We start from the raw sequence: 15,081 nt of genomic DNA, 5'->3' as shown, positions 1-15,081 counted from the left end.
ACAAAACTTATGTATATTTAATATATATAAAAAAGCTATACTTTGACTAGACAGACATTCTCACTATATTGCTTTTCATTTTCTTTTTTTTTGTGTTTTTGCTGGAGGATGTGTTTTGAACTTGATCAAATAAATGTGCCTGTGAAAAGCTAAAACACATTTTGAGCATTCATTTATACCCCGTTTTCCCCAAATATAACAAAAAAAAAAAAAAAAAAAAAAAAAGACATTGAAATTACATCAGCAAATGATTATCAAAACACAGAACACGTGGGATGGACTGTGAAATGTGTAAGACCTGACAATAATGATGCTAGAAGTGAGACGATTTTCTTTTTTCATAGACATTAGATGTTCTTTTGACTGTTTCTACAAGTGTCAAATGTAACCAACACGTACCACCTAGAAACAAGACAGAGAGTCTTACAATCCATCTTGGTCATCTTGTCATTAGCAAATGAACTGAGATCTTTTAGACCAGTCTCTTCAAGTGTATTCCTGTTCAAAAACGAAAGTCCAGCTGGACAGATGTAGTCACAACTGGACAGACATAGAGATGTTCAGAGAAGTATGGTGTTGGCGACTCAGACTACAGTACAGTACCAAGAGACTAAGTACAGTAACTAGTTGACTAGATCTTTCCGTCTCACTTCTTCCCTGGAAGGCCATGCCCTGCCAAAATATGGAGCGTGCATATGATTAATCCTTTTCTGTCAGACCAGTCCTGCACACAGTAGTGATGCAAATACTACTCTTGGGAGAGCAAAGCCACCTCAAAACCTGCCTCACAATCACTGCATGACCAGCGTTTAATTGGTCATAACCCTAGCGATTTTAACAGATTTCTAACACTTTCTTTATAAACCAGCGGGCAAACAGAAGAAAATGCACTGTCCTCCACACAGAGTGGATTATGACATCTGCGATGTTGTCTATGTATTATAAAAGAGGAAATGATACATAGGCTTTCAAGGGACAATTGGAGGCCAAATATAACGCTGGAATAAAATTAGACCTTTACCTAACAAACATGCATTTATAAAGAATCTCTCATTACCTTCATTAATAAGCACTTGTGTTAGTTGCACAAAACACACTTCATTTTGTAGCAGCCCTTATAAGTACTGCTCATTAGTGACTGCAGAGAAAAATGTTTACAAGAGTCTAGCAAGGATGGGATCCTTTTGTTGCAATCTTTTTATATGCTTTTCAGAAGAGTTTTGAAATTAAAAATCTCAAACCTAAAGGACTGACAAAAAAACAACACATGCTGACGTCAATGTAGCACAATACAGCAAAAATAAAATAATAATAAAAAAAAAAAAATCTGTGCCAGTAACTAGGTAACCAACAGGTGTAATGGGTTACATTATACCCACTAGAGCACTGAACCTTTTTAAGAAAACAAGCTCAGGGAGGTGACACAAGAAAGAGAACTGGGATATCGATCATCACAATTCCATACCATTGAGTAGTATAGCTGTAACACCGATTCCTGACATATCCTCTGTTAATGCAATTGCTTCAAATATAACCCATTGAAATATTACAAGCAAAAAAATTGTATTAGGTACAGTACTTCAATATTTGCATACTATACATGATTCATTAGCAGTTTTGCTGGGTCTTGTCATATTTTTAATTCAGCATTTATTTTCATACCAACAAAATCAAATGTGTTTTTCTCATTCATTTCCACCTTGTGTGATTGTTTACTGTTGTACAGTAAACACAGGCAGCTGCTTCCATAGCAACCAAATCACATCGAGCACACGTGAAGGAGGAAACGGGGTCTGTTCATTTTTTGACCAATGTACAGAAATACAGTACGGTTCTTAAAAACGTATTTATAAGCAATGTATGTCTAAAAATACGCATACTCTTGCCGCTTAGATAACCCGAAGAACAAATTCCAGATAATCTCGTCTGATGCTGCAACCCATCTCTGTCAATGGCAACCGCCACGAGGCAAAACGAACTGTTGTGCTGTGAAAACATCACTCTGAAAATCAACATGGGAGCAGGTAGACAAGCATTACCATTCCCACCTCCTGCTGTGCTGAACTTCAGACGGTGCTTTCTTACCTCAAACACATGGTTCAACACAAAACAGAAAAACAAGAAGACAGCGCCAAGTTATTCCCCCTTCATCCTTAGCTGGCTGAAGAATGCAACTACACAAACAAAAACAGAAACAATCTTCTTCAATGAAAACACTTTTAACGACCGTTGAGGTAAAACGCAGCACTGTCTGAAAATGCATGGATTATTCACGTACGAACTGTGGCTAAAAAGTTTTAATATGCACCGCGGTCATTGCACGCAACTTTTAATTAAAATCTCAAACGTAACAGAGAAATCCTGGTAAAACTGTCAAAGTCTTTCTAATTCAAAACCCTACTAAACGGAGAAGCAATTTCAAAAGCCTTTGAAAAGTGCTATGGTTATTTTCTGCCTTCCACGTACATCAGCAGGATGGTGGTTAGATGCTGGTTTAAAGTACAAGCCTATTTCATTAAGACACCATGAATACCTTGACGGTGTCTGATCGTGTTGACTGTCAGCAGTTAATGATGCCACATGGTGTAAGAGCGCTCTTTATTGTTCCGCCTGGTGTCACCGGGTCTCTACCTACGCTGCCTCCGAGCCACAGTAAATTGGAGCTAATAAACCTCATCAAGGGCATTTGTCTAAATGTTTCTTTTTTTCCTTCTTTTGCCTCAGAAAGATTTGCTTTGGTTCACAAATGGAAACAAACAAATCTCTCAGCTCTGAGAAACTGGCACAGCGTGCAATAAATGTGACATCTCCCAGGCCCCATCAAGACAGAATTACAAATCCTTTTTTAACATTTACAATTTTTTGCTGTCACGTCCTACATTTTCTCCCATATACCAACACTGCGTTGCAGAAACACAGCTTGTTGCGACTATACCGTTATCGTAATCGGAGAGGGCAGCGCAACTGCACAAGTGCCAGTGCTTGCAGTATGATCTATTAGGTAATGCACTATAAATTCCACAAGTGTCTCACATACAAACAATCGTGTACGCATCACAATGACAGAGGAGAAAATCAGAAAACACTTTAGATATTATATTTAATGCTAGCATATCAAAAAATGTTAAATTGAAATTATAACTGTTTGGAAAAGTTAATGGATTTCACCACACTTGTGCACATGTCCCAAAATCAATGAGATTCTATATTCCACAACAGAGGCAACTTCTTCTCCAACTCATCTCGTCTCATTTATTTTGGACAATTAAAAAGTGGCCTTCACATGAAACTTAATCTATTATGTAAGAGCTCATTTAATAGCCTTTTTACAAAAAATAAAATATCTGGAATGTTTACACTTGGCTGCTTACCTATAGCTATTACCATAAAGACAGGGTGGACACTTTTGCACAGATTTTAAATATAAATAGCCAAAATGCATTCTCAGAATCTCTGAGCTGACCGTGAGGAACTGGGGGACGAAAAGCTGGTGAAAATTTTGAGAAGTATAAGCGGTCAGCTCAAACTGAAAGGAGGACGCTGTCCAATGCCACCGACTCTGAAATGTCAAGGTCAGGGGGCTGTTTACCACAGCACTTTACCGGCCCTGTGATGTTCAAGCCCCCGAGGCTCAAGTGGACAGCGATGACTAAAGAGACCTGGGACCTAACAGCAACTCACACTGTGCAAGGAGTACACAGAAACTTCACTGCAAGGATTCCCACAATACTTTAAAACGACTCCCATTCTCACTGTCGATGCTGAATGCATTCTTTTTTATGAGACTCTTACCAGGAAACCATGAATTTTAAATTATGAGATCTAAAATTTTTGAAATACATGAACCAAATAAATATTAGTCTAATAATGCCAACGCATCCCTAAGCACACACCGGATCCCATCAGTTATACTGTTCAAATATTAATTGCAAATCAGGACAGGACCGCCTTATATATTTTGCACCTTAGAAAATGAAAATCTACTCAGAAGATGAATTCAGTGTCATCAGGACTGACATTTCAATGGCCTCATGTCTCATATCCAGTTCTGTGTACAAATGAAAAAAACAAGCAAAGTGAAACACTTACGAAGTGCTGAAAGAAAACTAAAAACTGAAAACTAAAATTCTGATGTCTGCACATTTTCCCAAACAAAAAAATGTAACAAAATATTATTCAATTATGTTAGCAATTGTAAGGGACTGCTACACTGATCTCATAAACTGAAAGAATTTAGAAAAACTCAGCCTTCTATGCTTAGCAATACAATCGGTCCCAAAAAATGACCTTTTGAAGAAATGTCTTTACAGCAATCAGGATAACAAAGACACAAAATACAGCAACTGTATTAACCATGTGAGAACAACTATTTCAAAATGTAGAGGGCAGAGTGCACAAACTAAGAGCCACGAGGAGCAGCACAAGCTGGCACACTGCAGAAAAGCACGTGTCCCCTCGAGCTACTGTATCTCAGATATCACACCATACTTTAGTGGATCATTCAAGGAATCCGGTGACTTTCCAGGCAAAGTTGCGCTGCTAACTTAAGCGCTCCCCACTTAAAATTTAAATTGGTTCTTCATGCTGTAATGTGTGCATATTAAACACAAACGAGGCCTCTGCCCCTTCTTTGATGAATCTTGCAGAGCAGGTTAATGGGCCTCAATTGGGCAGCCAGTGCCACCGCTGAAGGCATGAAGAAAGTGGGTTTGCTCGTACACAGTGCTCTGCTTTCAGGTACGCTCTGGTGCAGTGTATGAGGGCTGGGGTGGGGCTGGGGGTTAAGGCTTTGCTTTCTGCCTGCCTCCGCAGTACTGACCCAGAGGTAGCCATGTACATCCCACTCCTTTAGAGACCGTTTAAAACACTGGCTTCTAAATCAGAAACATACTTTTGAAAAGTCTTCCAAAAAGGCCTGCTCATACAGTCCAAAAATATATAAAATGATCAAATTACAGATGTCTCGCTGTCAGTCGGGGTGGTCAGAGACGTGAAACCAAAGTCTACATAACACTAGGGAGCAGAGCAGAGCACAAGATTTCATGCCATCTCCTCACAGGTTTTTCAACCTCATGTTTGGGTAAAGTTCTTTTTAATTAATTGATCTGCGTGGAGATTTTACTGTAGGAGATGGATTACTGGGTTACAGAGCGACAGACAGAGTTTGTTTGCCGCCAGACTCCATGTGACCAAAATTATACTGGCTCGTTACAGTCACTCAATTCTCAAACTGTGACAGCATCTGAAACGGTGCAGACGTGGTCGTGAAGTTGAGAAAGACGGCAGAACTATTTTACTTGCGTGAGAAAGGCAGTCGACACCGATTACATCCAAACAGGAATTCTTGCTAAAAGATTTGTGCAAAAACTGCAAAGGTTTCTTACTGAAAAGAAGTTCAGAGTTTGTTCTGATACTACTGGCCACTTCAAGCAAAACAGAAAGTACTTTATGTGGAAGTTCTAAGATATTTTCAACATTTACAGATTACCGAAGTCTTCGGTAGACAGGAAATTACATGAAGGGATGTTCTTCGTCGTCTCCTCAACACAGTCATATTCTTCTTAACCTGTTTTCATTATGCCTTCCACTCCTTTGTCAATACATTTGTTAACAAATGCACAGTAAAAACAAATCTCAGCAAGCACTGACCATTATTGTCGCCGAGGTGAAGGACAACTGATTTTTTCCCCCATCAGTTTCCAATAATATTGTGCATATATTTTGAAAATATGCCAGCAAAGCTGAATATCAGATTAAACACACTGCAAGAAAACACACTGGCTAAGATCCAATATCCAGCATGACACTTGCAGACAAAGTGTACATATGGTAATAAGGAAATCCTGCTTACCACAGGTGTCCATGTCCTTCCTCACACAATATACTCTATATCTCATGCTCATTTACATCAAAATTGTCCTGTTCAAATACAGAACTTGCACTGTTCACAATTTAAATACAGTACTTTGTATCTATTCTAAATATCTTGTTTTATTATATCAGCATTCATATTGCTAAGCCATTACCTTTATCTAAAGTGGCTTAGAATTGTGTGCAGTTAGCCTGGTACTTTACTAGACCTATTAAAGTTAAAGCTCTAGCTGAGACAATCAACAGCAAGACCCCTACTAGTCCTTGAACCAACAACTTCTAACAGCACAGAGTAAATGTTCATTCTTAATGCAGTCCCCCCCACCCCCAAATGAATTCTTACACTTTAAGGCCTCACTATGAGAACAATGAGCACCAGTGTTACTGCAGGAATCCCCTAGACATGGAGACAGCGGTCTGTGCTCAGGATGTCAGGAGTGATAGATAGCATTAAGTGAGTCGGATATGAAGAAAAGGTTACACTTCTTCATGAAAAAATTGCAGTCATTATAAGATTATGCTAATTACCAACGGCAAACTTTTCATTTGCAGTCAGAATAAAAGACAATTTAGAGCAGGACACTGTAAGAACTGTACATTTCACTTGGTATCAGAGACCCAGTTGCAGGCTTTCATTATCGTAATAGTGAAGTACTTGATTGCAAACAATACAATTTCCATGCTTAATCACATGTACACATGTGGGTTTGTCAAGATTTTCCTGAGTTGTCGACCTATGATGACCTGTGTTTAAACCTGTCAAGTCCACGCATGATGTGATTTAAACCATGGAAATGACATTGAATAATTTCTAATGAAAAGCTAAATTCAGACTATATTTACTTTCAAACATCATAGCTAAGACACAATGAAGTAGATGAAATGAAACAACATTTTAAAATGAAACTTTCACAAAGTAGGTAGCGTAGCTATTAGAGACAATGACTTATAACCAGAAGGTTGCGGATTCAGATCTCACTCATTTACATTACGTTTACATTTATTCATTTAGCAGATGCTTTTCTCCAAAGCGACATACATTTCATAGAAAATACAATGTGTGCATTACACTAGCAGAAAGAGAGATAGATGAAGTAGCAGTTAGTTGCTTTCCACTATATGCACCAATGTTCATCCCACGAGTAGCTGCATAAAACTTTAGCCGAATAGCCACGATTCCACATCACCTTCCCAGTAATATATATATATTTTTTTGAGATATATAATATATATATATAAACTTTTACGTTACACAGCTAAGACAGACTTAAGTAGATAATGTTGTGGTTTCTTTGAACAAGGCACTTTCCTTGAATTGCTCCCATCTGCCCTTAACTGCATATACTGTACATCAGCATTGTTGGTTGACAGATTACAATCTACAACTCAGTCTCTCGAAGACTTCGATTCGTCACCTCACAGCAGGTCCGTCCAGCAACTGGAGACACAATCAAACTGAACAATTTTTTCATTTCAGCCAGTTTGCTGGTCAAGACCCCGGGAGTTAACAATCAACTCAAGTCTAGCTCCTCCCAACACAGTGAAGTCATAACCTAATCCTGAAGAAACCTCCTGTAAAACATTCACAGAATCTGCCCGTAATGAATGAATATAAATTTAATGTACCCTACTGTATAATACAAATAATAATAATCATCTTCATCTTAAATAATGAACAACACATTAGTAGTACTTTAGACTAAATCGTACGGAAGTAATCATCACAGTAATAGCAAAGTGTTCACTTGGAAGTGGTGTGAATAAAAGAGAATTCTGGAGGGAGCAGAGAAAATTCAACCACTTATCATCCAGTCTGGGCTGGCTGGGTTGACTCTTCAGGTGGAGCAACTTGAGATCCCATGTAAACTGCAGTATGGCTGCAGTCAAGGAGAACTGCGTGCACTGAACTAGTATGCTCAGGCCAAGCCCACCTCCACAGATGGTCCTGCTGATCAACGGAGTGACCTTTAGGTTGCCACCTCACACAGAGCAGGAACATACGTCTCCGGCCTTTGCTCTGGTGGGAGGCATCCGGCTGAAGCGTGCAGCACAAAACCATTTGCACTGCCCTGATCTGTTAAATTCAATTTCTTAATATAGATGTCAAAGTATTTCCATGTGAAGCACATTTCACCAGAGAGAGATCTATTCATTAAATGATCATTCAGTGCCTTTCTCAATCACAGAGTCGTGTGCAGGGAGATAAAACGACTGCAGCTGTGCTGAAGAAACCATTTTCTCTTCTCCTTAGAATGAGCCAGGCTAATAAAGGAAAAAGTAGAATAGAAATTTTAATAACAGATGAACAAATCTTTTGTTTACAGAGAATATTTGTGAACATACATGGCATTTTAAAATAATTTACTGCTATAATTTTTTAAATGATGGCTCTTACTTGATGTAGATGCTAGTATTGCTGTCATAACACAACACATAATTGCATAGCTGCAAACTTTATCACAGAGAATAATTAATTTTAAAAGTGCTATACAGTTTACAACAACTTATCAGCGGTAATATTCAGCAAAACATGTATGAATATCACTAAATACGTTAAAATGGCCGAGAATGTTTTTACACAGTTATAAAGGTTTTATGCAGCACTGACTTAGCCATAAATCTTCATCTTAAAATTCATTCTGCTGCAAAAGTACATTAGAATTTGCAACTTACATTCATTTACACTGACCTGAAACAATGTAGTTCCATGCATACTGACAGTATTACGATAAACAGAATGTGGTTTACGAAGATCGGTCTGCGTTGTCACCCATGAACAATCTCTACACGTTGTCGACACAGTACCCATTTACTCCAGCACTTTAAGAGCCATGTAATTCGTACTACAGAGCCCAGAGCAATCCACTGAAAGTGTAACAGAAGGGGATCCCCTAGAGCCATCATCCGATAAGAAAATCAGCTCTGCGGATATCAAGCTCATTTAATGAAGCCTGTCATTACGATCCTTTGTGCTAGCGTTACAGCTGTGATTCAGAGATCCCACTTTTTGGAAAACGTGAGCCGAGCCTCCATCTTTGGCTCTACTTTGTCACAACCTGTGCAGCAACCAGGTCGCAAGACTGAAGTGGCCCTTTCTTCCCACTGCATTAAAAGCACACGTGGCAGCAAACAGTAGCCTGAGTAGCCCATACACGCGGTGAGCGACATCTACAGAAATGCAAGTTGCTTCAGTATTCATTAACAATGTGATTTTAAGAAGAGCATTCATTACTATGACCTTTCTACCTAGTCGCTCTAAATATGAAAGCATGTCTGTTTCACAACAGCCAAGGCTGTCTCACCACACAAAGGGGGACAACGGAACCCAAGACGGCCGAACGGCCGAATGAACCCCAGATGACCCAACCCAGCCACAAAAAGTGACCAATTCAACAGAAAATAGGAAAGCCGCCAGCCTGGCTGTTACATAAGAGGAAGGCATCGCTGTGCAAAGGAAGTTGGCCAATTCATTTCTGATGCAGGTGATGGTTCGCCCTGAGAGCAAAGAAGGAAGGAAGTGCTCACAGGAGCCGAACACACACATAGTGCTGCTTAACCTACCGAGACACTGCAGAGCAAGGAAAGCACGAGCCACTGAGTCGGTGCTGGCGCAATGCAACCAATGCGTGCCTGGTAAAGAAACACTGCTTGCGAAATATTCTAATACCACGCTTTTTTAACAAGCGTTCACCCCTGGCAAATACTGAATTTATTTTGGATGCACGCTTCATTTGCGCCCAAAATAAATCCCGAAAAAGTGAGCTCAATCGCACAGCTTAGGGACCACATTACAAAGTATATTTCAGTAAGTGTAAATACAGGGCTGGTCTTCGCCCACTCTGAATATTAGCTTTCAAAACAAATAAGCCTTTTACTATTAAGACGATTTTTTTTTTTCCTAGACTTTGCGTAATTGCTTTTCATTTCATCACATGTGAGGACACTGGCCTTAGACAAGGTTCTGAAAAGGCTGAAAACCACAAGTGCGTCAGTGAACAGAATTTGGCTCCCAATGGGTGCGCAACGCTCTCTTCTCCTTTCTGCGATGCTCTTGGCCCGGACACTCAGAGTCATCGGTTAACACATGCTTTGTTCCGCCATGAGCCCCTGGTCAAGTGCAGCGGACAGCCGATGCCAAACAGACTCAATGTGCCTTAGGTCGCTGTTTCAACAATGTAATCCTTGTCCTATCTGGATATCAGCTGGAGCAACACATTTAAACAGTTTCTAATACTTTTTTAAATTATGCATTGTCATGAAATGCAACAACTTTTAAAATGCATACAAGCCAATCAGGCAAACTACAGTTTACATGCTGTAAAAAATGAAGTCGCGTGAATGCTCCTAGTAAAAACAGAGAAGAGGGGAAAAAAGCAAATCAGTTTGGGCTTTTAAAAAATTGCTGAGTCAATTAAAAAACATGTGGATAGAAAAGCAAAGCAATTTATCTGTAAATTTACTTCAAATGGGGGGAATGTTTTCACTGAATGAGCAATTCATTTACTACTGAATAAAGATTGGACCATTTTCCTTTTATGTATAACACTACAGTTTGTTCATGAGGTTTTCACAGCATCAAAACACACAACAAGTATGTCTGTGTCACTAAACCTGTGTCTGACACCATTCTACATGTAGACACTGCAGTATGCGTGTGTAATCTTTCAGGGGTTCCATCTGAATGTTCAGGTTCCCCCATAGTGTGTGAGTGACAGAGAGTGTGTTCCACTGATGTATGGATGAGTGACCGAGTGTAAGTAGTGTATCTAGCAGTGTAAGTCACCTTGGTGAATAAGGTGTGTGGGCTGATAACACTACATAGAGTTCATTGGAAGTCGCTTTGGAGAAAAGCGTCTGCTAAGTGAATAAATGTAATGTAAATATAAATGCATAAACGACGGCACAAAAATGCTTCAAGTCAGTTTCCCAGTTCGAAACAGCAAATGCACGTCTTGAGTCTCCTACTGCAGGTTGACAGAAGGAAACACCGCACACACTCACCTCTACAATGTCTGAGTTGGTTCTGCTCTCATGGGGCTCGTTGTACTCTGTGTATTTGAGCAGGACCTTGTCCATGTCAGTGCTTGCATACTGAAAGAGTTTGTTGGAACTGTTGAAAATGATCAGCGCTATCTCACAATCACACAGCACACTCAGCTCGTAGGCCTTCTTCATCAACCCAAACTTCCTCTTCGTAAACGTAACCTGAAAGACAACAAGTAAAACAGAAACATCCTTAGTACAGCTGTGCAGCGCACCCGTTATTATTAAAAGTCCACGCCACTAATTTAACTACGTAACAGCAATTTCTCTTTCTGGTCCAAGGAGCAATCGTGTATCCAAGTTTTGCAGGCCTTTGGGTTCAAGGGATAAACTCAAACAGACTGAACAAAAAAAAAAAAAAGCTGAAAATAAGATGTAAAGTACTTATAAGATGATGCTTCCCAGGCCTTTCACAGTGTACTCACTCACTCACCTTTGACACCAGACGGAGACATTGTCACAGTCGCATCTCTTCAAGCCAGTGACCAAATCTGTGTGTGTGTATGTATATAATTTGCCAACCCTCACAATGGGAATATACCTAACAAGATGACTTCATGGACTGATTTAACACCGTTACATGAGAAATAGGTGCATTCAAATAAAATTACCATACGCAATACAGAACTGCTACTCATTGCTAAAGTTGGGAGGGCAGATGGTGCCAGATAAATGCATACATTGTTATACCTTACAGGAAAGCCATAACAGGTCTCTTTCGTTTGTTAGCGGTAACAATAAGAAGTGCAACTTGCTAAACGAGAACAAAAGTATTCATTTTGACGAGCTAAAAAATTCAGCGTTCATTGAGACCTCAAATCCTGGGACGTGACTCAGTGTCACTTTAACATGATATATCAATTGCTTGCCTCACCGCACAGCAACGGCAAAGCAGCACTGTCAGAACAGGAAGCTCCGCGAAGACACAAATGAGCGCGTGACGCTCCCCTCTCTAAGCCGAGTCCACAGAGGCCGCTCTGCTCCCAGTTATCATTAGGGTCGGATCCCTTCTAGTTCAGTGCAAATTAACAGCTCCCCCAAAGGCATCCCAAACCCTTTGACGCATGCCTGCTCAGAATAAAATTCCACCACCATTTTCTTTGTTTACTGGGTGAAAAAGAAAGGCTGCTACATGGGGAAATGATCAACAAATGGAAAATTTTAGACTTTTTTTTTTTATGACTGCCAAGTCATTCACACCTTGCAGGAGGAAGCCCTGGGAAAAGTGACATTACAGGAGTAAATTGCTCCTTGGTGTGCTGAGTGTGCACCTGCTGACCCAGGCTCTTGGTTCATTTCACACTGGGGCAGCAGAAAGCCAACTGCATTACCACCTCACTGGCAGCTGCTCACCGTGATCTTAAAGGGCCTGCAGGCTCTCATATCACCTCTGCATGCACTTGCATTCAGTAAGGGCTAACGCACATTTGGGAAGTGTCCAGTTTAGCCACAGAAAACCCTATGCCACATAATATGATCAAGACTTTTCGGAAGACCGCAACAAGTTACATTGTGATAACAAAAACACGGGACACATGTATGGAACCTATTACCAGAGCAAACGCATTTACTAATAATAGAGTCTTGTGTGAAGGTTCGGACGCTCCCGGACAAATTACATTTTTTTTTTTTTTCGATTTTACTGCAAAATCACTATTTATTAGCTTAATTAACAGAATGGAAAAATAAATCAAGACCGCAAGGTAACTGGTATAACCACTACGTTACCTATAGCCCTGTTTTTTTTTTTTTTAATTAAGGCCAATCCAAAAATTTATATCAGAATTATTTCTACCATTGTGGGTGTCCCTGGAACTTAAAAAAAAAAGATGAAGCCAAAACTTTGCCTTGCTTTTGTTGTCTATTAAATAATATTGTGACCTGGAGTCACCTTTGCAAAAGCCTTATAATTCAGGAGAAAAACAAGGCCTACATCACTGTCCTCCTCCTACTAGGCCTAACACTTTGTGAAAAAGTCCACTGTTACCAAATGGAAAGCGGTATGACAAAGATACGAAGATTTTAAAAAAATATTTATTTTTGATGTGCTGTGCTATTCTATTAGTCACCCTAAAAAAAAAAAAAAAACAGAGAAATAAAATGTAAAATCAAGTATGCTTATATAGCTCAATAAAATAACAATTTAATAATAGGTACAATAATAATGCCACTGTTATATTGTCTGCACTAGTGCTCTTATGAATACAGTGAACTTCCACATGACAGCCCAACTGTCCATAACTGAAAAAAAATCCAGAAGGGAAGCTCTTCTGAAGTGTCACCTTCAGACAAGTGAAAATGACAAGTAATAGGAGCCCTGATTGTCCTGGGTATAGCAAGCGACGGATGTGTGCGCCTTCCAGTGGGGGAGGGGCTCATTGTGAGCGTTCCTGCGACGGGTGGGCTTGTGGGCTTGTGTGCGGGTCAGCAGGGAGCATGCAGACGAGGCCCCAGCTGGGAGTCAAAACCAGGCCCCCGGCTCCAGCCTCACGCCTCCACAAGCTGAGCGGTCTTGCTGGGCAGGCAGAAAGACGTCACTCCTTCCTGTCCGGCCTTATCAGCTCTCAGAGGAAGCAGAGCCAGTCTGGCAATGCCCAGCAGCCCTTGGAATGTGGCCCTGTTCTCGCTATAGGAGTGTGTTAGTGCAAACAGCTGGGCTCACTGGGTACCTGACTGGACCATACCCTTCAGGGCCTTTTAAATGTTATTTACACCCACAGTACTGTAAATACTGCACCAAAGGACTACTTAAAGATTTTATACAGGATTCTGGTAGCGTAGTGCTTAGAGTTGCTGACTTTGGATGCAAAGGTTGCAGGTTCGAAATGTACCTTCAGCTGTAACACCCTTGAGCAAGGTACTTAACTTAAATAGCTTTAGAAAAATCATTTATCTGCATAAATGGGTAAATAGTTGTAAATAGCGAAACACTAAGTCACTTAGAATAAAAGCTTCTGCTAAATCAATAAATGTAAAGAAAAGGTACGGGAAAAATCTACCTCGTTTTTCTCCCCAACCGTGTTACACCATATTCATTGTGGCAATTTCCTAGTATTGTCCAAAATGTTTCAGAGCTTAATTCTTTTTAATTTTCATTACATTCAGAAATTTGTAGTCACATTCCTTCAAATGCTTTACTTGTAAGTGCTTGTTGATGTTAAATGAATCACTAAATGGCAGTGTTGACTATACCTATAGCTTCACCTTTTTTGAGTTATCGTTCAGAGCGCAGTGCTGGTTAAGTACTTCCATGTGGCCATTTGCTTCCCTTGTATCTTTCACTGCTCCACTCATTTACAGCCCTTATTTTCTTACTGGTTTTGTTACACAAGTAAGGAAGTAGAGCTTCTTGCCAGCTCTTCTGAAGCAGAGAAAAAGAAAATACGGAGAGTGGCCATTCTACTTCACCGGAGAAAAAGAAACCTGGCTCACCTGCACATTCAGATGCTTGTCGGGAAAAAGCATGCAGTTATACAAAGCAACACTGGCTAAATGTTTCCTGACTCGGGCAACTGCCCTTTGTAATAAAATGCACTGGACTTTTACACTTCAGAGTCTGCTTTTTGCTCTCCGGTTACTGTGACATTGCAGTCCTTCTTTACACTCATCACTGGCAGCAGACTCCCTGTGATTATTCATTACGTTCCAAGAACTAAAGCAACTTCCCTCTGTTCTGCAAGTGGTCAGTAACACACATCCCTGGATCTCAGCTTCTTGTTCCTCATCACTGACGACACACAAATCTCGGAATGAAAAATCCGTCAATTCAACCCTAGACAGATGAGAACATGTCAATGCATGTATGATTTTAGATGGCTCGTGAAACAATGTAAATCTGACTTTTTATTGGGAGAGATGTTGTTGTGTTGCTGTTATGCCATTTTCATATCCATTCATACACAGGTTTGCAATTAGCATGTCAAGCAGGCTGCTCATTCAGGCTGACTGCTTCCAGGCACAACCATTCTCCACTCTAAACCACATTTATCTTCCCCTCACTTTCATCTGGGGAAGTTTTAGTCCCCACTTATGCATGAGAGGACAGAATCCTCTTTCATATTTCATAGAACTAAGGCTCCAGACAGCAAAATGAAGTTCGCTTTATAAAATTTGTTTGAAATCTTTGGAGTAAATGGAAAAAATATATACATATAAAAAGTTTTTTCA

The 15,081-nt window shown here is 40.1% G+C and overlaps 1 protein-coding gene across 4 annotated transcripts in view; it reads right to left on the bottom strand.

Moving 5' to 3' along the window:
* Positions 1 to 15,081, bottom strand: part of LOC108941142 (myocyte-specific enhancer factor 2A-like) — a 68,828-nt gene that overhangs the window by 27,557 nt on the left and 26,190 nt on the right. For all 4 annotated transcript variants that reach the window (XM_018763728.2, XM_018763729.2, XM_018763731.2 and 1 more), the window contains exon 4: positions 10,873 to 11,076. In XM_018763728.2, the coding sequence (XP_018619244.2) occupies positions 10,873 to 11,076 (204 nt within the window). The remainder of the gene's footprint in view (positions 1 to 10,872; positions 11,077 to 15,081) is intronic.

The sequence above is a fragment of the Scleropages formosus genome, chromosome 11, assembly GCF_900964775.1.
Source record: "Scleropages formosus chromosome 11, fSclFor1.1, whole genome shotgun sequence".
NCBI lineage: Eukaryota > Metazoa > Chordata > Actinopteri > Osteoglossiformes > Osteoglossidae > Scleropages > Scleropages formosus.
This window is presented reverse-complemented; position numbering and strand designations above follow the sequence as displayed.